The sequence below is a fragment of the Choloepus didactylus genome, chromosome 1 (assembly GCF_015220235.1).
Source record: "Choloepus didactylus isolate mChoDid1 chromosome 1, mChoDid1.pri, whole genome shotgun sequence".
Lineage (NCBI taxonomy): Eukaryota > Metazoa > Chordata > Mammalia > Pilosa > Megalonychidae > Choloepus > Choloepus didactylus.
The window spans coordinates 90,470,665-90,496,719 of NC_051307.1; the positions used below are offsets into that span (position 1 = coordinate 90,470,665).

The 26,055-nt window shown below is 38.9% G+C and overlaps 1 protein-coding gene across 2 annotated transcripts in view; it reads right to left on the reverse strand.

Moving 5' to 3' along the window:
- Positions 1-26,055, reverse strand: part of HACD2 (3-hydroxyacyl-CoA dehydratase 2) — a 96,243-nt gene that overhangs the window by 25,583 nt on the left and 44,605 nt on the right. For both annotated transcript variants that reach the window (XR_005217060.1, XM_037837042.1), the window contains exon 4: positions 11,841-11,929. Coding sequence is in view for 1 of the 2 variants with exons in the window: in XM_037837042.1 (XP_037692970.1) it covers positions 11,841-11,929 (89 nt within the window). In the remaining variant the exon portion in view is untranslated. The remainder of the gene's footprint in view (positions 1-11,840; positions 11,930-26,055) is intronic.

Below are 26,055 nucleotides of genomic sequence, written 5' to 3' on the forward strand. Positions count from 1 at the left end.
TGGCATTAAAGTACTGCTGTAATTGTCCAGGATTTGTCTAAAGTTTGACAGTGTCTGGTTAACAATCAAATAATGAGGTTTTCTACTTTTTGGAGTGGTGCTTGCTAATTTTAAAACTTAGGGTGATGCAAATCCACCTACAGGAATATTTAAAATAGAAAGTAAGGGAATAGATGGAATCGGATAGAGAATTTTAGACATTCAGCATCCAAGGGAGCCAAAAGTTACTGAATATATCTTAATGGCCTTTGCTAAATTGAGGTGGAGTGGCCCGTGGAGAGGGGACCAGAGCTAGCAGGCAGAGTGGCATGGCTTCTGGTCCAAGCACAGTATCTGACGAGGGAATAATGTGCCCAGGCAAAGCATCTTATCCCCTCCTCTGCATCATGGGGATAAGAACTTGCCCTTCCTGCCTCACAGAGATGTTATATGCATGGGTAGTGCATGCTGGGAGGACCACAAAATGGCCATGGATTCCTTATGCTTCTCTTTTAAAATCAACCAACCCACCAACCAACCAACCAACCAACCAGAAGTTTCTGCTTCTTCAGTGAAGTGATTTCAGATCCTTCTCTTCCTTAAAGATGGGGTCCTCAGGCTTTCATTCACATAGACAAGAGCCTTATCTCAGCAAAGAAACTGGGTTTTGGAGAAGGCACCAGAAGAAAAGGCAGAGAGGGCTGCTAGCAAAAGTCCACAGTAACTTAGTATAACTAAGCAGTTCAAGGGAATTCTAAGGCTTTCATTCTCCAGGAATGAAACAGAGGTTCTTGGACTAGGGGAAGTCATGCTGAGATCTGTTTAGGCTCCAAGTGAAATAAGCAGATAAACATGTGAAGTAAAATCAAGAAAGGTAAAGGTCAAACAAAAAGTACAGCACAACAGACAGGCATTTTAGAGTATCTCACAAACTTTAGAATCCATAAAATTATCTGAGGAGCTTAGTAAAAATGGAGATTTTCTGGCCCCACTCCCAGAGATTCTATATCAACTGTGGAGTAGGACCTGGAATACGTAGTTAATAAACTCTCTGGGTAATTCTGATCCAAATAGTCCATGAACCCCAGTCTGAAAAACAGTCTTGGAGCCTTCAAGGCCAGTTAATTGGAAGGGTTCATCACAGGGCCAATTAGGCAGTAAAAAAAAAACAGAGAAGCAAATGCACAAAGTGTTGCAAACAAACACCCAGAGCCCACAGCTGGTGTATACATTTGATGTATAAATGATTTGACAGGATAATTATATCTCAATATATGTGTGGCATAATGGAACTGAGATTTGTTTAGGCTCCAAGTGAAATAAGCAGGTAAAAATGTGAAGTAAAATCAAGAAAGGAAAGGTCAAACAAAATACAGCACAACAGACAGGCATTTTATTTTTTTTTTTTTATTATTTTTTTTTTAATCATCATTTTATTGAGATATATTCACATACCACGCAGTCATACAAAACAAATTGTACTTTCGATTGTTTACAGTACCATTACATAGTTGTACATTCATCACCTAAATCAATCCCTGACACCTTCATTAGCACACACACAAAAATAACAAGAATAATAATTAGAGTGAAAAAGAGCAATTGAAGTAAAAAAGAACACTAGGTACCTTTGTCTGTTTGTTTGCTTCCCCTACTTTTCTACACATCGATCCATAAACTAGACAAAGTGGAGTTTGGTCCTTATGGCATTCCCAATCCCACTGTCACCCCTCATAAGCTACATTTTTATACAACTGAACAGACAGGCATTTTAGAGGCAAAGTGCTTCTGAGCCTGAGGTAGGGGTTTTCAACTCCATGTGGGAGAATGGAAGCATGGAGAGCACAATAAAATCACCTTTTCAAAGGGTGAGAAGGCAGTAGCTCTGATGCAGTGGGAAGACCTTGGGTTTGAAATCCATTCCAAACTTGTTGGGTATGTGACGGTTACTTTACTTTTCTCTAGCTTCTACTTTCTCAACTCTAAACAGAGGCTACAACCTACCTTGAGGGAAGGCTGTCAAGAGGAAATGATCATGATATATTTTAATAAAGCTCTCTATAAAATAAAAGCATCAAACAACAAAAAATCAATTATAAGAAACTGGAGGCTACTAACTTTCCTAAATACTGATTACAAGGTTTTTATAAGCATCTTGCTGAAAATTTGGCAAGAATGGTAAAGTGTCACAACACATAGCAGCATGCCAGGAAGGTGGGAAACAGATGACTGGTGAAATCAGAACTCAGAACATTCCAGAGGAATGTGGGACACATCCCTTTCACAAATGGTGGCAAAGGGTGAGTAGAAGAGAACGCTCAGATTACTCCTAGAGTAACGAATGGAGGTTCACCGGACTTGGGCTAAAACCACAGTGAGAGCCTAGGAATTTCTTCCTCAACTGCCCCTCATGGAGGTGACCTGGGACTTCTGTGCAATATACACAGGGATCTTACATTAGGAACTCAGGAGAGGACTTGGGCTGGCTTCTTCAGAGGGCTGAGTCAGGAAAATGAATAGTGGCTTTCCTGCATGCAGATGCGTCTGAGGCTAGGCTAAGCTATTTTTGAAGAAGGAAGAATATGTGCCCTATAAACTTTATTGAGGGAGGCAAGATGGCATTTCCCAGTGAAGCTCATTTTGAAAAATGCCCATCTTGTCTCAGTTCAACGAGGAAATAAAGACACAGACCCAAATGGATGAGGGGAACAAATGTCCACGGAGGCGATATGTGATGGCAGTAGGAGCCAGCCTGGCCAAGGGATGGGAAAGGAGCCAGTTGAGATGTGGGAGGCTGGTGGGAAACCTCAGAAAGGGAACGGGTCACCTTGAATTACCAATTCTCTCCTGTATTCCCCACAATTCCCCCAATCACCTCCCCCCCCCCCACCCCTTTTTGGGCCAAAAGTTTTTCTTTGCTCATATATATGGTCCCTTTAAAAGGACAAAGGTAGGAAGGTTATTTACCATGTCAGGTCAAGAAAAAGCTTTTAAGCATACAGACCAAAACTTTTTCTTTAATATCCTGTCACCAAAGGTGTCAGAAAAGCTGCTGAGTGGATCCTCACATGTCATAAAGGAAAACCACGTGACCACCTTTTAGTTCCACAATGTGCATGATGACATTTATGTGATCAACATTCCATGGGGTAGAGAATTAAAATGACAAGTAAGAATGGGTGTCCTTTAGGGCCTCTTAGAAAGGTATATAGGATATACCTCAACACAGCATGCACAATTGCAGAAAAAAAAGGGAAATGAGCACAGAAAATATGAGCAGGCCAGAAAGGGTGGAGAAAGAGTCCAAATCCAAATATAATGTTATGAAATGCAGAATTCTTATTGTCAGCTTTAGAGGGGAATATGATGCAAAAAGAAACTGAGAAATCAAAGTAAATTAGAATGAAAAGAATTTGAACATTACTCCGAGAAAATGAGATTGATTTCCATATGTATTAGTTATGTGGTTCCCACCATTAAAATTAGCAGTGTTGAATATAGGGAAAATATATCTTTTAAGATACTTCAGGAAATAAAAGAATGGAAATTTCGTACAGAAGTCACGTGTAATGCTATACAGAACAAACTGAATTACTGCTAATATGAATCTCTGAGGCAGGAAAAATAGCATTTGGCCAAAAGAAGGGACTGAGGAATAGATGACAAACAGCAGACTGGCTGCTGAGATACCACTGCAAATAGGTTTTTCAAGTTTGCTGTCAAAGACTCGGAGCAGGGGCAAGGAAAGAATCTACTGCTATAAACAAAGCGAACAATAAGGAGCTCTGTTCAAAGGAAAGGGGAATGAGGAGGAAAAAACTGTGATCTGGAAACAGCAGAAATATTGAACCCTATTTGAGTAAGAAAGGAGAAAGTGAACTAACAAGGTGTACAACATATTATGTAAAAAGAGGATAAAGAAGTGACAGAAAGACAAAAAAAATTTATTATATGACATTCTTAACAGAAATTTGATTCGGTTCGGTTGTAGAGAAACAATTCTGAATACGCAAATCTAATGACTGGATAACTTAAATTATTGTAAAGTTCAAATATAATACCATATATAAAACCCACCTGTTAAATGCCGCACTGTGGTTACTGAGGTCAGTGGCCAGGTCCATGTATGTGTAATCCACAGGAACATTTAACAGCATTTTTAGACAACCAGCCTTAATGGTCTGCCACGAACTCTGGCAAATGTTGCTAAGACTGCTTTGGCTAACAAAATTGCTTGACTTCAATTTAAAAAAAAACAAAAAACTTTTTATTTTGAAATGTGTTCAAAATTACAGGACAGTTACAAAAATAATACAAACCTCATACAGAGAACTCCAACATCCACCTCCTCCTACCTCCAGATATCCAGATCCACCAATTTTTAACAGTTTGCTACATTTGCAATATCAATCTAGGTATCCATTTTTCTGTCAATCCATCTATCTGTGTGTATCTATTTGTCGATTCATTTTCTGAACACTTGACTGTAATTTACATATACCTCATGCTCTTGAACACTTATTACTGCCATGTATGTTTCCTAAGAACAATGATATTCACTTATGCAACCACCTTCAAAGCTGTTATCAAGTTCAAGCAATTTAACATTGATATAAAGCTTCCCATCTTGTGCTGGTTTGAATGTGTTATGTCCCCCAAAACACCATTATCTTTGATGTAATCTTGTGTGGGCAGACTTATCAGTGTTGATTAGATTGTAATTCTTTGAGCGTTTCCATGGAGATGTGCCCCACCCAACTGTGGGTGATGACTCTGACTGGATAACTTCCATGGAGGTGTTACACCACCCATTCAGGGTGGGTCTAAATTAAATCACTGGAGCCATATAAATGAGCTGACAAACAGAAGGAACTCAGTGCAGCTGAGAGTGACATTTTGAAGAGGAGCTACAGTCAAGAGGGACACTTTGAAGAATGCACAGAAGCTGAGAGAGTAGCTGCAGATGACAGACAGTTTGAAGACAGCTGTTGAAAGCAGACTCTTGCTCTGGAGAAGATAAGAGAGGACAAACACCCCAAGAGCAACTACGAGTGATATTTTTGAGGAACTGCAGCCTAAAGAGGAACGTCCTGGGAGAAAGCCACTTTGAAACCAGAACTTCAGAGCAGACACCAGCCATGTGCCTTCCCAGCTAAGAGAGGTTTTCCGGACCATTGGCCATCCTCCAGTGAAGGTACCCAATTGTTGATGACTTACCTTGGACACTTTATGGCCTTAAGACTGTAACTGTGTAAGCAAATAACCCCCTCCCCCCCTTATAAAAGCCAATCCATTTCTGGTGTTTTGCATTCTGGCAGCATTAGCAAACTAGAACACATCTACATTCCAATTTTTTCATATGTCCCAATAATGTCCCTTTGAGCCTTTTCTCTTCCCTTGCTAGATCCCATCTAGGATCATGTATTGCTTTTAACTGTCACTGTCTCTTTAGTTGCTCTTTCTTGCCTTTTTTAGTTGTGGGAACACACAGACAATATATACTTTTCCCATTTCAACCACTCTTAAGCATATCATTCAATGGGATTAATCACATTCACAATATGATGGTACCCTCACCACTTTTCATTACTAAAACTTTCCCATCTCCCAAACAGAAACCTTACACCTACTGCCCCTGCCCTCCATGCCTGGTAACCAGTACCCTAATTTCTGTCTCTGTAAGCTTGTAGTCTCCAATATTTTCTTTGTAGTTAGTTTACTGTGGGGCTTAAATATATGTGCTAGTTTGGATCTGTTATGTACCCCGTAAAAGGCCATGTTCTTTTAATCCAATCTTATGGGGGCAGACCTATTATGGATAGGACCTTTTGATTAGCTTGTTTCCATGGAGATGTGACCCCGCTCATTCAAAGTGGGTCTGAATCCTTTTCTGGGGTCCTTTAAGAGAGCTCACAGAGCAAGAGAAGCTTAGGGAGACATTTTGGAGAGAAGCTAAGATATGCAATACAGAGTTGCCCCCGGGAGAAAAAAGCAGAGAGCCGAGAGAAGCTGAAAGACACAGAAGCCCAGAGACATTTTGGAAAAAGCCACTGAAACCAGAACCCAAGAGAAGAAGGACCAGCAAAAATTGCCATGTGCCTTCCCATGTGACAGAGGAACCGCAGATGCCATTGGTCTTTCTTCACAGAATGTATTGTCCTGCTGATGCCTCAATTGTGACATTTTCATGGTCTCAGAACTGTAAATTTGTGAACTAATAAACCCCCATTGTGAAAGCCAATCCATTTCTGGTATATTGCATTTAGGCAGCTTTAGCAAACTGTAACAATGTAACATCCTAAATCTATAACAATGTTGTTTGCTTTGATAACAACTGCCCTAGTTTGCTAATGCTGCCAGAATGCAAAACACCAGAAATGGATTGGCTTTTATAAGGGGGGAGGGTTATTTGCTTACACAGTTACAGTCTTAAGGCCATCAAGTATCCAAGGTAAGTCATCAACAATCAGTTATCTTCACTGGAGGGTGGCCAATGGCGTCCGGAAAACCTCTCTTAGCTGGAAGGCACATAGCTGGTGTCTGTTCCAGAGTTCTGGTTTCAAAGTGGCTTTCTCCTGGGATGTTCCTCTCTAGGCTTCAGCTTCTCTCCAAAATGTCACTCTCAGTTGCTCTTGGAGCATTTGTGTCCCTTAGCTTCTCTGGAGCAAAAGTCTGCTTTCAAAGGCCATCTCCAAAATGTCTCTGTAAGCTCCAGCTCCTCTCTCAGCTTCTGTGCATTCTTCAAAGTGTCCCTCTTGGCTGTAGCAAGCTCACTCCTTCTGTATGAGCTTATATAGTGCTCTAGTAAACTAATCAAGGCCCACGCTGAATGGGTGGGGCCACACCTCCACGGAAACTATCCAATCAGAGTTATCACCCACAGTTGGGTGGGTCTCATCTCCATGGAAACACTCAAAGAATCACAATCTAATCAACACTAATACGTCTGCCCACACAAGATTACATCAAAGATAATGGCGTTTTGGGGGACATAAAACATACAAACCGGCACACCAACTTAACTTCAATGGTATACACAAATTATGTTCCTTTATGTAGTTCTTGTCACTAATTACATGCTTATACATTATGAGTCCAAAACCACTGACTTATCTTTACACTTTACGTATTTGCCTTTTAGATCCTGTGGAAAGTAGAAAGTGGAGTTACAAACCAAAAATACAATAGTACTGGCATTTATGTTTACCTGTCATTACCCTCACCAGAGATCTTTATTTCTTCATGCAGTTTTATCTATTGTCCTTCCCTTTCAACCTGCAGAACTCTCATTAGCATTTCTTGTAGGGCTGGTCTAGTGGTGATGACTCCCTCAGCTTTTGTTTATTGAGGAATGTCATAATCTCTCCCTTACTTTTCAAAGAGTTTTGTTTGATTATAGAATTCTTGGGTGGCAATTTTTTGCTTTCAGCACTTTAAATATGCCATCTCACTACCATCTTGTCTCCATGGTTTCCAATAAGAAATCAGTACTTAATTTTACTGATGCTCTCTTGTGCATGACACATTGCTTCTCCCTGTGACTTTCAGAATTCTCTCTCAATCTCTGGTATTTGACAGCCTGATTATAAAATGCTGCAGCATGGGTCTATTAGGATTTATTCTGTTTAGAGTTCGTTGAACACCTTGGATGTGCATATTTATGTCTTTTCTTAAATTTGGGAAGTTTTCAGCCATGATTCCCTTGAATATTCTCTGCCCCTTTCTCTTTCTTCTTCTGGGACTCCCACAGTGTGTATATTTGTATACACATATTTGTATGCTTGATTCTCTCACAGGTTCTTCAGGTTATGTTCACTTTTCTTCATTCTTTCTTCTTTCTCCTCCTCAGGCTGGGAATGATTTCACTTGTCTTATCTTCAAATTCACTGATTCTTTCTTTTGCAGCTCCAATTTAGCGCTGAACCCCTCCTGGGAGTTTTTAATTTCTATTACTGTGGTCTTCACTTCTGGTTCCTTTTCACAATTTCCATCTCTCTACTGATATTCTGTTTGTGTTTATCTATTATTTTCCTGATTTCCTTTAGTTTTCCTTTAGCTCTTTCAGCACATTTAGGACCATTTTAAAAAAGTCTTTGGTATCTGTAAGGTCTGGTTCTCCTTGTTGATGGTTTCTAATGCTTTAATCTTCTCCTTTGTCTAGGCCATCACTTCCTGTTTCTTTGTTTCAACATGGACATTTTGATACTCTAATGTGTTACTGCAGAAATTTAGACTCTGTAGCGCCTGCTCCTTAAGCTTGTATCTAATTAGTGTTATGCCAGAGCTTTCCTTGGATGCCAGGAGCTAACCAAAAAAGAAAAAAAAAGAAAAAAAAAAAAAAAAAAGAGGAAGAAATCACCTTTCACGGTCTTTTGCAGGTTGACCTTTGCAAGTGCTCTCCTTTAGGACTTATCCATTCAATGGGTTGAATAAGAATAACTCCAGGCCACAGTGTAGGAGCCTCCCTGATCCTTTCTGCACATACATCTTGTCTGGGGCATGTGTGTGTGGCCCTAGGAATACCACTGCTCTAGTTTGCTAATGCTGCTGGAATGTAAAACACCAGAGATGGATTGGCTTTTATAAAAGGGGGTTTATTTGGTTACAAAGTGTGCCGGTTTGAATGTATTGTGTCCCCCAAATGCCATTATCTTCGTGGTCTTTCTTTTTGGTGCTGGTTAGATTTGCTTGGAATGTGCCCCACCCAGCTGTGGGTGGTGACTTTGGTGGGTTACTCCCATGGAGGTGTGACCCCACCCATTCAGGGTGGGCCTTGATCAGTGGAGCCATATAAAACATGCTGACTCAGAGACTGAACGGAGTGCAGCTATGAGTGATGTTCTGAAGAGGAACAAGCTTGCTAGAGAGGAACGTCCTGGGGGAAAGCCATTTTGAAACCAGAACTTTGGAGCAGACGCCGGCCACATGCCTTCCGAGCTAACAGAGGTTTTCCGGACGCCATTGGCCATCCTCCAGTGAAGGTACCCGATTACTGATGTGTTACCTTGGACACTTTGTGGCCTTAAGACTGTAACTGTATAGCCAAATAAATCCCCTTTTTATAAAAGCCAATCCATCTCTGGTGTTTTGCATTCTGCAGCATTAGCAAACTAAAACACAAAGTTACAGTCTTAAGGCCATAAGTGTCCATCAGCAATCGGGTACCTTCACTGGAGGATGGCCAATGGCGTCCAGAAAACCTCTGTTAGCTGGGAAGGCACGTGGCTGGTGTCTGCTCCAAAGTTCTGTTTTCAAAATGGCCTTCTCCTAGGATGTTCCTCTCTCAGCTGCAGTTCCTCAAAAATGTCACTCTTAGTTGCACTTGGGATATTTGTCCTCTCTCAGCTTCTCCGGAGCAAGAGTCTGCTTCAACGGCCGTCTTCAAACTGTCTCTCACCTACAGCTCCTGTGCTTTCTTCAAAGTGTCTCTCTTGGTTGTAGCTCCTCTTCAAAATGTCACAGCTGCACTGAGTTCCCTCTGCCCATCAGCTCATTTATATGGCTCCACTGATCAAGGCCCACCGTAAATGGGTGGGCCACGCCTCCATGGAAATATCTCATCAGAGTCATCACCCACAGCTGGGTGGGGCACATTCCAAATAAACACTCAAAGAATTACAATCTAATCAACACTGATAACGTCTGCCCACACAAGATTACATCAAAGATAATGGCGTTTGGGGGACACAATATATTCAAACTGGCACAACCACAGTTTACACAGATACAAATAAATGTGCCCTCTTCACTAGAAAAAAGTTTCCTCACAGTCCCAGGCACGAACTGTGTGTCCTTCAACCAGCAATCTAGTACTGCTAGATTGCAAGGGCCCCAGGTAGCACAACTTGACTGCTCTCCCCCAGCATTCTGTAGGAGAGCTTGGTGAGCCACCTTCTACACAAAGGGCAAATTCAGGGACGGCAAGTCCCTCAGGCTACCACAGACAGACTGGGCCAGACAAACATGCTCTCAGCATGTGTACGAGGGTCACTCCAGAACTGGACCAGGAATCCATACTGGGAGCACAGGCCGGCTCCACACACAGCTCTCACTGTTACTGTGTTCCTTTAACTGTTTTCTGGAGCTTTGAGAAAGATGTTTCTGCCAGTTCTTGCTGGTTGTTTAAAGCTTCTGTTGGGGACAGAGTCCTGAAGTGTCTCACTCTGCCATCTTGAATGGAGCCTTGATTTTGATTTGAATTTTAAGTATTTTTGATTTGCCTGTCCACTCCCTTTGGCAGACACAGTAATAAACAGAGGAAAGTCACTGAAGCAGAAGAGGGAAGGAGAAGCAGGGGCCATGAATAATCCATTAGCTGGAGCATTAGCACCTGGGACAATTAATAACTGACTATATCGGCAGAGTGATTAAATACTCCACAGTTGACAATACTTTGTCTTCATGTACCTAGCATTTTATTATTGAAAGCACATAATTGCCCACTTAAGAATGTAAATGAGTTACTAGTAAGAAGAATTTTTAGGTCATTTAAGACTACTGCAAGATAAAACTAGGGTTTATTAGTTAAAATGAAAAGGAAACAGTATACAACAAAATGAGAGGGATAGGTTAAAAAATGTCGATTTGTAGATAGGACTTCTGAATGTATTGATAAGTGACAAGGTATTCTAAAATAAACAATTCAGTATTAGAATTCCAAAAACAATCCAGTATGAGAACAAAGGGCAATATGTTGTACTAGGATTTACTTGCCTATTTTTGTGAATTGGTTTTGTGTTTTTTTAAAAAGAAATATGACATTCTAAGGACAAAAGTATGCAACTGCTTTATATTTTGCACGGAAAGTTTACACATTTTCAAAGGATGAGAGAGCTTAAAAAAAAAAAAGCCTGTGGTTCCATATGACTGTAACAAAAATAACAACTTAGCTTAATCAACTTTGGCTAAAAACTCATTAGCTATGTGCATTTTTTTAGTAGGTATATTATATGTCAATAAAAAGATTTAAAAAAACTCATTAGTTGAAACTGTCAAAATAAATCCTGAAAAACAAAATGTTTTGACACAGATTTCAGAAGAATAGAGGACAAAGAAAACATTAAAATAATGTTAATGAATAAGAGCATTTCCTGAGCCCCAAAGAATCCAATAATGCTGGTGATAGGTCACTGGGATTAGAAAACTGAAAAATTCATCCTACTTGTGTCTACAGATTATCTCAAGGTGACATTAGCAAGAGATGACTTTGAAAAAGAAAAAATATATACATAGGAGGGAAAAAAACCCCACATACTGGAAAATGGAAGCTTAGGTGCAAACTCATTCCCATGGTAAGGGTGGATTTCTCTCCCCATTTCTTGAATGATTATCCCTGGGCCTACCTTGTACCTAATGTGCTGGGCCCCAGCAGAGCAGTCATCTCCCAGAATCAATAGACAGCACATTTGGGGATCCCATTAGCCCTAGAGGCTAGGTGGAAACAAATTTGTTTCTCCTGGTGCCACAAAGATCAGACTTCTCTTGGAGTAAATCAGTGCCCCCCACGCTCCCATCCAGTACAGTTCCATTACAAGGATAGAGATGCCCAGAGTCTAGTGTGCTGGCTACAAATAAGATAAACAGCAGAAAAATATAACTGAGTTGTAGGTCACATCCACACCATTCAAACTTCCATGGTAACTAAGACCGTGGGACACTTTCATTTAATCACTCTTTAACAATGTTGCACATTTGGGTAGGTTTCCCATTATTAATCCAACTCCAACAGTGCATATGAACTTTATCTGAGTTATGTTGATTTGACCTGGAGTTTCATCTATAGCCATAAAACACATGTGAAAAAGAAAAATTAACTAGTATTTGCTAATGCTGATATTATTTTATTTTACTCAAACACTTACCTCTTTGACACTATGTGTTACTGCCCACGTTAGAAAAACCCTTGACATCACCTGGAAAGAAGTCAGGACAACAGAAGATGGAACAATTCCTGAAAGATATTTTAGGATGGGTAAATAAATGAGCAGTACTGCATTTCAACACTTTATGAATTTCCTTAAACATCCAAATTTAAATGTTTAGTGCCAAAACCACCGTGAACAACTAAAACTTACCTTTACTGCTATATAAATGAAATTTTTTAATGTAGTCAATATTACTAACTTTTTTTCCCCTTGAAACAATAATATTGTTAATGGCAATGGCAAACCATGGAATCTAGTGCAATAATTTCTACACTTTATCATACAAATAAACAAAACCATCACTTAATCTTTAAAATTAGATATTGAAAGTTCATTTTACGCTATGTGTTTCCAAAAGGAATAGGCAACAATGGATGGGAAATCAACCGTCTTTGTGTCTAATGAATGTTGGAAGGTTCTGCGTATCAGATTTGATATCCTGTCCAATGGTTAAAATATCTTTTTATTATCCACTTGAACATTTTGCCAACAAGCACAGCAACATCAGAGTTCATTATCATTATAAATGTTTCTTCTCACCTTGTTCATTAGAAGCCCTGATACAATTACCCTTCCAATTTCCTCATGTTATAACACTGGAATTGTCTTTAATTATTTTAGATAATCACCAAGTTCTGCTAAGTTTACATTCCTTGGGCCTGTCTAGTTCTATAACCACAACCCCTGTCTAGAGACTAGCCACCATTATTAGAATTCTCACCTCTTTTAACCCAACCTAAATCCAGCAATAAGCCACCATCTGTAAACATCATTTTCTCTTTATAATTTCACACTGGCAAGGAGCTACTACTAAAATAAAATCTAGAAGCATAATTTTGGGTATTGACTCCAGCAGCTCCCCACCATTTCTCTCTGGCCTTTACTTCTGCTTCCCTGGATAAATAGATTTACCAACTTCCTGGATCTCTCACATTGAACACAGGCTATTCCATAGACCTCCTCATCATGTTTGTAAATTCTTCTTCCACTTTAAAACTAACCAGATTTTCAACACATTCATTGGACTATCTGAGGCAGATTTTCATTTTTTTTCAAGCTCTCTAAAATGTTCTCAGACTGCTGGACATTAATATAGTTGGATAAACTACAGAAGACTGTGAACAAATCAGATAGATTTAAAATAGCCTCTACAGGCAATTACTAGAGAGAGATCACTTTATATTTCATTAATAAACAGAGATGCTATTTCCTGTTAGAATGGGTTTTAAGAAAAGAATATTTGGAGAATATTTGATTCCCCAAACCAGTAACCTGGATAAGCCGAGCCTAGCATATTATAGAGGTGCGCAATAAATTTTTTAGAATGAATGAGAGAATGAAAGAAATTAATAACTGTATGGACATATAAATCAATGGAATAGAACTGAGAGTCCAGAAATAAACCCTCATTTATGGTCACATTATTTTCAACAAGGGTACCAGGACTATTCAATGGGAAAAGAATAGTCTTTTCAACAAATGGTGCTGAGACAACGAGAATGTCACATGTAAAAAAATGAAGTTGGACTTCCATTTCATATCATATACAAAAATTAACTCAAAATGGATTAAATACTGAAATGTAACAGCTAAAATTATAAAACCCTTAGAAGAATACATAGGCATAATCTTTGTGACTTTGGATTAAGCAATAGTTTCTTAGATATGATACCTAAAGCACAAACAACAGAAAAATATAGATAAATTGAATTTCATCAAAATTTAAAACTTTTGTGTTTCAAAGGATACCATCAAGAAAGTGAAAATACAACCCACATATGGGAGAAGTTTGTTGCAATTCATATATCAATAAGGGACTTGTATCCAAAATACATAAAGAACTCTTACAATTCAGTAATAGTAAGATGGTCAAAATTATTACTTATTAGGGAAACGGATTTCAAAACCACAATGAACCACAACTTTATACCCACCAGGATGGCAATAACAGAAAAGACAGATAATTAATTACAAGTGTTAGCAAGTTTGTGGAGAAATTGGAACCCTACTACTGCTAGTAAAATGGTGCAGCCACTTTGGCAGTTCCTCAAAAGGTTAAATATAGAGTTACCAAATGACCTAGCAATTCCACCCCACTATATGTGTATAAGAGAAATGAAAACATATGTTCACACAAAAACTTGTACAATAATGTTCACGGCAGTTTTCACAATAGCCAAAAAGTTGGAAACAAGAAGCCCATCAACTGATGAACGGATAGATAAAATGTGGCACATCCATACAATGGAACATTATTTGACAATAAAAAGAAGTGAAGTAATGAAAGACTACATATACTATGATTCCGTTTTTTTGAAATGTCTAGAACAGGAAATCTACAGAGACAGAAAGTGGATTAGTGGTTACCTGGGGCTTGAAGGTTTGGGAAATGGGGGGTTTATTCTAAAATTGATTGTGGTAATGGTTGCACAACTCTGTAAATATACTAAACATACTAAAAACTATTAAACTGTATACTTAAAAATGGGTGAATTATAGGGTATGTGAATTATACCGCAAAAAAGCTATTATATATTAATGTATGAATGATGTAGAAAGCCTGGTTATATAATATGTAATACTGCTAAAGGAGCTATTTAGTGAGTCAAATATTTAGCGAATATGCTTAAGATCACACCTCAAATAAGAAAAAAATATTTTTAAAAGATGGGGGAAGAGGGGGAGAAGGGGATGGGGAATCCAAAAGCTTTCCTAAATGAGTTACTAAGTATTTACCACTTAAGGAAAGACCATCACTATTTCTAGCTTTGTTAGTTTTTTTAACTCAAAGACTAGCTCATCACATGAAAATATGATTTTCCCCCTCATTTTTGCTCTTTTTCCTTTTGCCACTGAAGCAATGGGTTAGACTGCTAATGATTCAAGCAGTGCTCTGGGGTTGCTGCTGTATTTTTGTGGGTACCAAGAAGTCTAGGATCTGGATCTCAGATTTGCAGCTTCAGAACCCTGATTTTATCCTGGTCACCAGCAATAATCAGGCTCTGGGAGGCTGACTCATACTAACCAAACCTACAGGAGACTTGTTAATACACCAAAATGTCAATTTATTCATTTATAATCAAGGCATAACCTTTCTAATAATTTCTGGAATTTTGGAGACCATCATATAGGAATACTTTTTTTCTGGTATCATGATCAGAATGCTTAGTAAGTGGTGTGACTTTGAACAGAGGGGTTTGGAAGGTCTGAGGGAATATTTCAATTTAGCTGAACACATATTTATTAATTATCCCCTCTCTACTTTAAAGTTTACTTTTCTAGGGATATGAGTGTGTATATTTGCTTCCTTTCAAAAATGCGAAACAAAATTATCAGATTTTTTTATTAAAAACAAGTGTTAGTATCCAAAAACAGCAAATCATTTACTATTATAGTATATTCCCCACCAGTTTTTTCCTGTGAGCATTTATTTAACGACGGTTCCATTTCTATTGTTTATACTCTTTGTTTCCTGCTTTTCTCATCTAACATTTAAAAAGATTTTCTATTTTATAATATATTCTTCCAAATTTTATCTTGAGTTATAACATTTGTTTGAGTAGACTGTATCATCTGTATTTATTTATTCTTCCTCTGTGGGGCATTTAAATGGTTTCCAGTCTTTTGATACTACAATGAAATTGTTACAAAAAACACTTCAATTATTGGAGGTTTTTTTTTTTTTTTTTTTTTTTTTTTTTTTTAAGGGATTACTTCCTTGGGGCAGTTTCCCAGAATTAGAACTACTAGGTCAAATAGTATGAATGTTTTTAAGGCTCTTGAGATTTACTGCCAAATTGCTTTCCAAAAAATTTATATCAATTTACACTCCCACCAGCAAAATACAAGAATGTCTGCTTTAGCACCTCTTGGCAGCCAATTTAAATCTTAGTTTAGTGAATTAAAGCTGATTAATGTTTTCCAATTTGACACACATGCAGAGATGTTTCTGGCCTTGCCTGCAGGTGCTCTGCAGTCCCCACCTGGGGAACTATCTAGTGAGGCACCTTAACTTCCCCCAAATGATGCCATTCACACCAACTCCTCACTTAACTAAAAAGTATTCCTAGATGAGGGTTTCTAAAATCCAAGTCATTCAGCACATGCACCTACTTCAACCATTCACTCAGAAAACAGTTCAGCCCCTAGCCTGACAGCACATGCTCAAAATGCCTGCCCTACTGAAGCTTACAAAAGGCCAGTGGGAAGAAGGGACCCTTATATAAGGAAGACCATCTGAGGGCCAGGAACTCTGTCTGTCCTGGGATTCAAGTCTGTAAACAACAGAAGGCCACATAGTGGACCATATTATCTTAGCTCTGAACAGAATTGGCATCAATGAGTTGGGTTTTACTATTATCATCAGGTGGATTTCATAAGAAATTGTTAAAAAATTATTACCTTATTTGCTGCAGGAATGGTATACAGTACAAGGTCCACCCTATCACTGAATTCCCCTTACATGAAGCTCCAGGTGGGAGATTTCTTTTAGAACTTAATGTTAAGAAACGTTTGCTTCCTTCCAAAGATAAGAGTTAAATAACTCAGTCTCCCTTATCAATTTGGTAGCCAGAAAGCTTTAGGCCAAATCCAAAGAGCACTACATTATTATATTTTATATATAAGTTACCACAAATCCATGTGGGATGAGGAGTAGATACAGATAAGACAGACTGGATCCTCTTCCTTTTCTAGACTTCATTAAGTCAATTCCACTGTGTTTGCATGTATCACCCCATTATCCCTTATTTGAACATAATGGCATAGCATGTTAAAACTACCCAGAGAGCAGATTAAATTGGATGTTTTCATATGACAAAGAGAGATTCCTATCAATAAGAATCTTATAACAAGCTATCACTAGATCACAATTCATTCAAAAAAGATTTATTGGCATCTATTATTTGTTAATTTATTCAACAAATGTTTCTCAAGTGCCACATCTGTGCCAGGTACTATTGTTCTACATGCTGGGGCTATAATAGTGAATAAGACATGATCGTGGCTCAACGCTGTAACTGATTTGTTTCAGGAGAGCTTGCATTTTCAAGACATTTTCCTGAAGACGAAGACAGGCGACAAAAAAATCTGTTAACAGGAGAATGGCATAATCACATCTTAGTTTCAGAAAGATCTCTGTCAGCAGTGCGAATCTTTGGCAAGGTAAGGCTATAAGTTGAGAAACAGTTGCGGCAATTTATGTTGAAAGGGCAACGAAATTTTGATGGAAAAAACTGGCAGATATATGAGACATAGGCAAGGGTGCGCACATGCGCACGTGTGTCTGCGTTAAGCAAAAGCTGTACAAAGGGGATCTGGCAGTCAGTTGTTTGCTTCCCCAGAATCAGGGTGCCCTGAGAGTCCCAACATGGCTGATCTCAGCAAAGCTGGGCAGCCCTGGAAATTCTCCCTGCCCAGTGTAGCCCTCGGATGGGTGCGGTTAGTAGAGTTGGGAGCTTGGTAAATATGACCAAGACCAGTACAGGAGAGGCAAGGCAAGGCTGGGAGCAGAGTAGGGTAATGTTCAAGTGGAGCCAGAGGCCACAAGCCAGGGGAGGCACCAACCATTAAGGAATACACGGTCATGGAGACTAAAGCAAGCAGGAGACACAAAGTTGGTGGCAGAAATTAAACTAAATGATGACAAGTGAAACCAGATCACAGAATTGTTCTACTTGAATACCAAATGAATAGAACCGAAAGTCGTAACATTAAATAGTAACAACAGAAATCACCAGGAGCAACCAAGAAGGAATAGGTTACAATGTAATGTCATATATTCTTACAAGGGTTAGCCAAGAAAAATGATTATGGCACACCTCCTACCTTGTCCCCTCCCCCACCAAAAGTGATATTGGTGAGTTAACAAAATCCTGAGACTTTTAACTAATAGGTCCGGATGTGGAGTGGAATACAAATTTCTGTCTAGAATGTGCTAGACATGGAAGCTGAAGTGAAGTGGGGGAAGTGACTAACTGGGGACCATGACACTGTGGATGCTAAGACTTTTAGACTTCACACCGAGTTGGAAGACTGGTACAAAGACCCTGACGGGGATGGGAAACAACGAGTTGAGGGATCCTGGAACAGGGCATTTAAACAAATCTCAGAAGAGAAAGCAGAGCCCACACATTTTTAAAAAAGTAATTCACAAAGTTCAAAATAAAAAACTATCAAAAGATATATCTCAATCCCATCCTACTACCACCTAGGTCCCTTTTCCACAAGCAACCAATTATTAGTGCCTTGTCCATCATTCCAGACATAATAGTTTAGGCATATAAAAGCAAATATGTGGGACTTCTGGGAAGATGGCAGAATAGGAGAGGCAGAGCTAACTTCTCTACTGTAGAGTAACTAGAAAAAAAACAGAAAATGAGTGGGACAGTGGCTCCAGGGTATGAGTGGCCAGAGAGGGACTTCTACATTAATTGGGAGGACCTGGATGGAAAAGCAGAGAAATTATGACTGAAAGGAGGGGGTGAGCTTGTTTGATTGCAAGCGCCTCTAGGGCTGGCTGCTGCATGCCAGTGGAAGCAGGTGAGGGACGAACTGTGCACTCCCGCACTTCCATCTCTGCACTCAGCTCGGGAACACATCCTTCTCTGTCCTGCAGCCAGGAGCACATGTGCGGGAACTTGGTAACCAACAGACTTGATTTACCCCCACACACAGACTTTTCTGCAGGGTACAGTGCCCACTCAGCAACCCTGAGGCAGGCTGCTGCAGGAGCCTGGTATTGGGGAAGACTGAGGGGCCCTCCCCTTGGGAGGAGAGGGACGCAGGGCAAAGCTGATCCAATGGGTAGCAGGTGAGAGAGACACTCTCTGTTCTGCAGTCTGCATCCTTTCTCCATGGAGACCAGTGGCACTCACAGCATCCATGGGTGCAGAGGTGGGGGCAAGGGAAAGAGCCACCATGGAAGCACCAAGAGCTCCCCCTCCCCATGTCAGAGGCACATTGGTGCACAGTGGGCAGTGATCTTGCAGGCTGACAAACAGCAGGGTGCTTCTGAGCTGGCTGAGGACTGGGGAAAGGGAAAATCTCAGTCCACAGCCTGAGGTTATCTCACTTGGAAGCCTGAAAATCACCAGACCCATCGTGCCCTCAAGTGGATTCTCTGCTGAGGTGCAGAGTGCCCACCACCACCCTGGGGCTGGCGGTCTCTAGCATCCATGGAGACCTGCTGCATTGTCTGGATTTTCACCTGGTTTGGACCCTGCCCAGGGAGCTGCCATAGTCAGGGAAAAGTGGGCTTGAGGGGAAAAGGGGGCCCAAGAGCACCACCTGCTGGGAAGACAGGGGAAGTGTACTCTGGCAAATTGCTGTTCTGCCAAATCCTCTGCAGATGTCCAAACAGACTTGCTTCTCCTGCAGGAGGCCTTGGCCTCAGTCTGGCAGGGAAGTACTGATAAACCAAGCGCCAAAAGAGATCTTCAAATGAAAACCCAAATAACTACAAAATATTAGGCAAGTGAGGGAAGTTAACTTTCAAAATAAACTTATCAAGATAATCAAATGCCAAAAAATTAGCAGAAAATCATAAAGCACATGAAGATGCAAGAAGATATGACCTGGACTGCCAATTTAGTGGGTCAAGCCCTCGATCTGGGGGCTTTCCCTTGTGAGGCTAGTTGCTGCAAGGGAGACGCTAAGCCTACTTATAATTGTACCCAGGAGATCCCCCCCCCCTCCTCAGAGAGTCTCTTTGTTGCTCAGATGTGGTCCCCTCTCTCTCTCTAAGCCCCCTCAGCAGGTGAACTCACTACCCTCCCCTCTATGTGGGACATGACACACGAGGTGTAAATCCCTCTGGCAATGTGGGAAATGACTCCTGGAGATGAGCCTGGACCCAGCACTGTGGGATTGAGAGGATCTTCTTGACCAAAAGGAAGAAGAGAGATTAAACAAAATAAAGTTTCAGTGCCTGAGAGATTTCAAATGGAATCGAGATGCCACTCTGGAGGGTATTCTTATGTGCTATATAGATACCACTTTTTAGTTTTTAGTGTGTTGGAATTAGGGCTAGAGGGAAGTACCTGAAGCTGTCAAACTGCAACCCAGTAACCTTGATTCTTGAAGACAAATGTATAACTATGTAGCTTGCACAGTGTGACTGTGATTGTGAAAACCTTGTGGCTCGCATTCCCTTTATCCAGTGAGTGGAAAAATGGGGAAAAAAAATTAGATGAAGAATAGGGTGGGATGGAAGGGATGGAAAGTGGGTGTTTTTTTGGTTTTTATTTTTATTTTGGAGTAAGGAAAAGGTTCAAAAATTGATTATGGTGATGAACGCACAAATGTTTGATGGTCCTGTGAATAACTGACTACATTGTGGATGACTGTAGGGTATGTGACTTTATCTCAATTAAACTGTATTAAAAAAATAAATGAACAATGGGGGGAGGAGGGGAATGGGATGTTTTGGATGTTCTTTTTTATTTTAATTTTTGGAGTAATGAAAATGTTCAAAGTTTGTGGTGATGAAAGAACAACTATATGATGATACTGTGAACAACTGATTGTACACTTTGAATGATTGTATGTTATGTGATATCTCAATAAAACTGCATCAAAAAAAAAAAAAAAAAAGAAGAAGAAGAAGAAGATACGACCAATAAGGCAGGACATGACTCCCAGAGATGAGCCTGGACACGGCAATGTGGAACTGAGAAAATCTTCTTGACTGAAAGGGGGAAAAGAAATGAAACCAAATAAAGTTTCAGTGGCTGACAGATTTCAAATGGAGTTGAGAGGTCACTCTGGAGGGTATTCATATGGGCTATACAGATATCACTTTTTAGTTTTTTGTGTGTTGGAATAGCTAGATGGAAATACCTGAAACTGTTGAACTGCAACCCATTAGCCTTGATTCTTGAAGATGACTGTATAACTACATAGCTTACATGGTGTGACTGTGTGATTGGAAAACCTTGTGGCTCACACTCCGTCTATCCAATGTATGGACAGATGAGTAGAAAAATGGGAACAAAAATTAAATGACTAATGGGGGGATGGGAGGATGGGATGTTTTGGGTGTTCTTTTTTACTTGTGTTTTTAGTCTTATATATTTTTTAATTATTTTGGAGTAATGAAAATGTTCAAAATTGATTTTGGTAATGAATGCACAACTATTGATTGTACACTGTGGATGATTATAGGGTATGTGACAATATCTTAAAAAAAAAAAAAAAAAAAAGAAGAAGAAGAAGAAGAAAAAGAAGATATGGCCAAGCCAAGTGACCAAATTAAAAAGCAGGAGGAGACACAGAATTCAGAACAACTAATCAAAGAAGTACATATAAATCTCCAAAATAACTTCAATGGGTTGGCTAAAGACATAAAGGATATCAAGAAGACAACAGAAGAGCATACAGAAGAATCTTAAAGAGTACACAGAAATATAATAGATCTTATATAAGTTAAAGGTACTGCAGATCAAATTAAAATATACTAGAGACATACAACAGCAGATTTGAAGAGGCAGAAGAAAGCATAAGTGAACTAGAGTACAACAATTGAATGTGAATGCACAAAAGAACAAATGGTGAAAAAGATAGAAAAAATTGATTGGAGCTCAGGGAAATTATGGATAACATGAAGCACACAAATATAAGAATCATTTGAGTCCCAGAAGAAGAAGGGCTAGGAAGAGAATTTGAGGAGATAATTGGGGGAAAGTTCCCAACCCTTATAAAAGACATAAATATGCAAATAAATATTCCAGATAGAATAAATCCAAATAGATGCACTCCAAGATACATACTTATCAGACTGTCAAATGTTGAAGAGAAGGAAAAAGTCCTGAAAGCAGCAAGGGAAAAGCAATTTACCACATACAAGCCACATAAGACTAATGAATGGGCACCACGGAGGCGAGAAGGCAGTATGACATATTTAAGATAAACAAAATGTGGTACATACATATGATGGAATATTATGCAGCCGTAAGAAGGAATGAGGTCCTGAAGCATGTAATAAAATGGATTAAACTTGAGGACATAATGCTGAGTGAAATAAGCCAGACACAAAAGGATATATATTATATGATCTCACTAATATGAACCCCCTAAAAAGTGTAAACTTAAGAATCTTAAAATATAGAATATATGGTACCTAGAGATAGAAAGATGCTAAAGAAGGGAGAGCAGTTACCTAATATGTACAGACTTGTTAATAAGATTGAACTTAAATGTATGGGAATGGATAGAGGTGATGGTTGTTCGTTAGTGGGTTTATAAGTAATAGTGCTGTAATGAACGGTAATATGATTGAAAGAGGTTGTTTAATGTCATGTATCTCACTGACCAGCACTACAAATATAAATAAGCTCTTGCATGAACTACTTCAAAGGTATGACACTTGTACAAAAAGTTAATAATAGAGTGGTATATGGGAAAAACTACCTATTACATGCTATGGACTGTATTTAACAGGAATACCTCACTAGTAGCACACCAATACTAGGGGTAAATAATTGGGGGAGTGGATAGGAATTATGGGGTGCTTTGAGTTTTCTCTTTGGTATGGCTGTGTTTATCTGTTATCTTTCTCTTTGGAGCAACTGAGATTGATGATGATTGTGAAGATCTGAGGGACACTGTTTATTTTGGATAGAATATATGTTATGTCAATGTATCTCAACAAAACTGCAGCTTCAAAAGAAATAAAAGTACATAGAGAGGTAGGTAGGTAGGTAGATAGATAGACAGACTCAAGTGCTAGAGAAAATGTGGAGAGAGGTATACCTAATTCAGTGCTCGTAGGGTAGCAGAATGGTGCAGCTCATCTGGAGGGTAATGTAGCAGATCCATGGGAGGCTAATTATAGTGTCACCTTATGATTAGGTAATCCTGTTACTAGGAATATACTCAGAAGAACTGAAAGCAGGGACTCGAAAAGACACTTACACACTGATGTTTATGGTGGCATTATTCACAATAGCCAGAGGATGGAGGTGGCTGAAGAGTACATAAAATGAGGAGCAGAAGGGCAAACTGTGGTGTATACATACAATGGAATATTGTGCGGCTACAGAAAGGAAAGAAGTTGTGAGGTATGCAGTGAGGTGAATGAACTGTGAGGACATTATGTTGAGCAAAATAAGCCAGAAACAAAAGGACAAATATTGGCATAGTCTCATTTGGAAAATACTTATAAGAAAATTAGGGTCTAGAATGTAAGCTCTTACAGCAGTCACATTTATTCCTGAGTTTTAAATGTTATTTCTAAATTATAGATTCTGTGCTTTATGTGTATTTCCCTGGAACTTTATGTACTGTGCTTTATGTGTATTTCCCTGGAACTTTATGTACTGTGCTTTATGTGTGTTTCCCTGGAACTTTGGGTACCTCTGTGACACTGATGACTCAGAGTTAGAGGTCTGAAGCTCTGAAAGCCAGCGTTACTCCATGCAGCAACTCTTAAAGAAGCCAAACAAGAGAGCACATTTAGACATATGAACATAGCTGAGCGGGTTGGGACTAAGGTAAATCAGAATACAGGGTAAAGGATGATAATAATGTCTGTATTTTAAAACTTCACCTCCTGTGTAAGAACAATGGTAGACGTTTGTTTTGTACAAAATTTAAATTTTCTGAAGCATACTAACTTAACCTATCTGGTCAGTTCATTTAAATAACCTAAGCACACGGAGCCTAGAACAGGGAATGAGATCTTGTAATTCTGCATAGCTTAATGTAATACCATAATATGTGGAACTGTAACCCACACCATCCTTTGAAATTTCCTCTATGACTACTTGTTAAACTGTACTTTGAAACTTATCACTTTTCTGCATATGTTATATTTGACAATAAAACATATTAAAAAATAAATATGTATATGAACATATAAAGGTATATTTATACATACTTTTTTCCAATAGTTTACATAATGGCAGCATATTATATATTGTTCTGCACCCTGATTTTTCCCCTTAAAAACATCCTGAAGATCTTTCTATATCAATACATAAACAATTGTTGTAATTATGGAGGCTTTATAACATTTTAATATTTATGCACTCCTTAAGCCCCATTCCCATTCCCTTGATACAGAGATGTGTGTAAAACAGGAAAAACTCCAATCCTTAAACTGTAGATCAGTAGGAAAAACAATTGAATCTTAAATATTGTGGAAACAGCATCAGAGAGAATCCAATCACACCTGTATCAGACAAAAAAAATGGCTAGACAGGGCTGCTCACATTTTAGCAAGATGAAAAGCCATGGCAACAACACAAACATAATATCAGAAAAAAAAAGAGAAATAAAGCATTATTACATCTTGCGGGAAAAGTCAAAAATTAAAGTAACCAGAAGGAAGATAATAATTATGGAAGACAAAGACAATCCATCATAAGAGTATTTGTTATCCCCAATATAGAGAACTCGATATGTGGAACAGGAAAACTATTCAGGGGTATAATCCAAGAAATTTCCCTGAAATGAAAGAACTAAAATGGCCCACTAAAAGAATACTTTGTGTTTCAGAAAACAACTGATAGTGAATGACTAAAATTGAGAAAGTTCTTGGTTTAAAAAATAATACTTCATGGATCCAGACCAAAAAAGCAAGGTGCCTACAGAGTGGTGAGAAAATCAGCCTGGCTTCAGACACAATACTACAAAAGTCTGAGGGAAAGAGTGTTCAAGAATATTGTACCCAGCCAAGATGTCATGCTAGTATAATGGCAAAAGGTAGACATTCCCAAATTTGAAAAGACTCAGAACATAATGTCTATGCAACTTTCTTGAGAAACACTACTTGCTGTCAAAAATTCAGCTGAACAAGAGATAATTCAAAATAAAGAACTAAGGAATGGAGACGCTATGGTAAGGGGCTCATAGTAGGTACTGAATCCATTGAAATATAACACTAAGACTATACAATTATTAAACAAAATGTAAATGCTTATAAGCCACAATAATTGATTAATAATTTGAAAATAGGTGTCAGGGAAGGGAGATGCTAAGAAGTGTGACAGTACTGTTTTCCTTCCATTTTATAGAATTAAAAAACTATTGTCTAAAATTGAAATAGCTTCAATCTAAAATTTTTTCATAATCTTTTTCTTAAACTTAGAGGGATCTTTTAACAAATAATCTCTCGTGGTCAAAGTTTTATTTCTTTATTTATTTTTGATAAATTCAATGTTTTTCATTATAAATAGCATGTAGAACATAGCAATAGAATATGTAGAATATATCTTTCTCTGTTCTTCCATCCATCTACATCTTCTTCTTTTTATTACTATATGTGAAGGGAATGCTCTCTAGAATTCTATTTACTTAATATTAATGAAGCTTAGTTCTAGGTATTAGAATTTAGAATTATTTCTAAACTTTCCTCTTTGTCCTTCTCCATATTATTTGACTCCTTACAAAGAACATAAGTTAAAATTTCAAAATTAACAAAATCATTCTTCACAAGAAATTAAACATTTGGCAACAGTAAAAAGTTAATTTTGAAACTGAACTGATGCAATCTCAAACAGAAATTGTCTTAAATACTTTCCCTTAGAATAAAAGTTAATCTCAGGGAAACAAAATTTTCCTGGCCAAAATGAAGAGAAGGGTGGTAGTACAAGCCAGGAGACACCATGGTACTCAAAGGCCATTATCTTTGATGTAATCTTGTGTGGGCAGATGTTATCAGTGTTGATTAGATGGTAATTCTTTGAGTGTTTCTTTGGAGATGCGCCCCACCCAGCTGTGGGTGATGATTCTGATTGGATATTTCCATGGAGGTGTGGCCCCACCCATTTAGGGTGGGCCTTGATCAGTGGAGCCATATAAATGAGCTGACAGGCAGAGGGAACTCAGTGCAGCTGTGAGTGACATTTTGAAGAGGAGCTACAGCCAAGAGGGATACTTTGAAGAAAGCACAGGAGCTGCAGATGAGAGACATTTTGAAGATGGCCATTGAAAGCAGACTCTTTCTCCAGACAAGCTAACAGAGGACAAATACCCCAAGTGCAACTAAGAGTGACATTTTTGAGGAACTGCTGCCTAGAGAGGAACATCCTGGGAGAAAGCCATTTTGAAACCAGAACTTTGGAGCAGATGCCAGCCATGTGCCTTCCCAGCTAACAAAGGTTTTCTGGATGCTACTGGCCGTCTTCCAGTGCAGGTACCCAATTGCCGATGT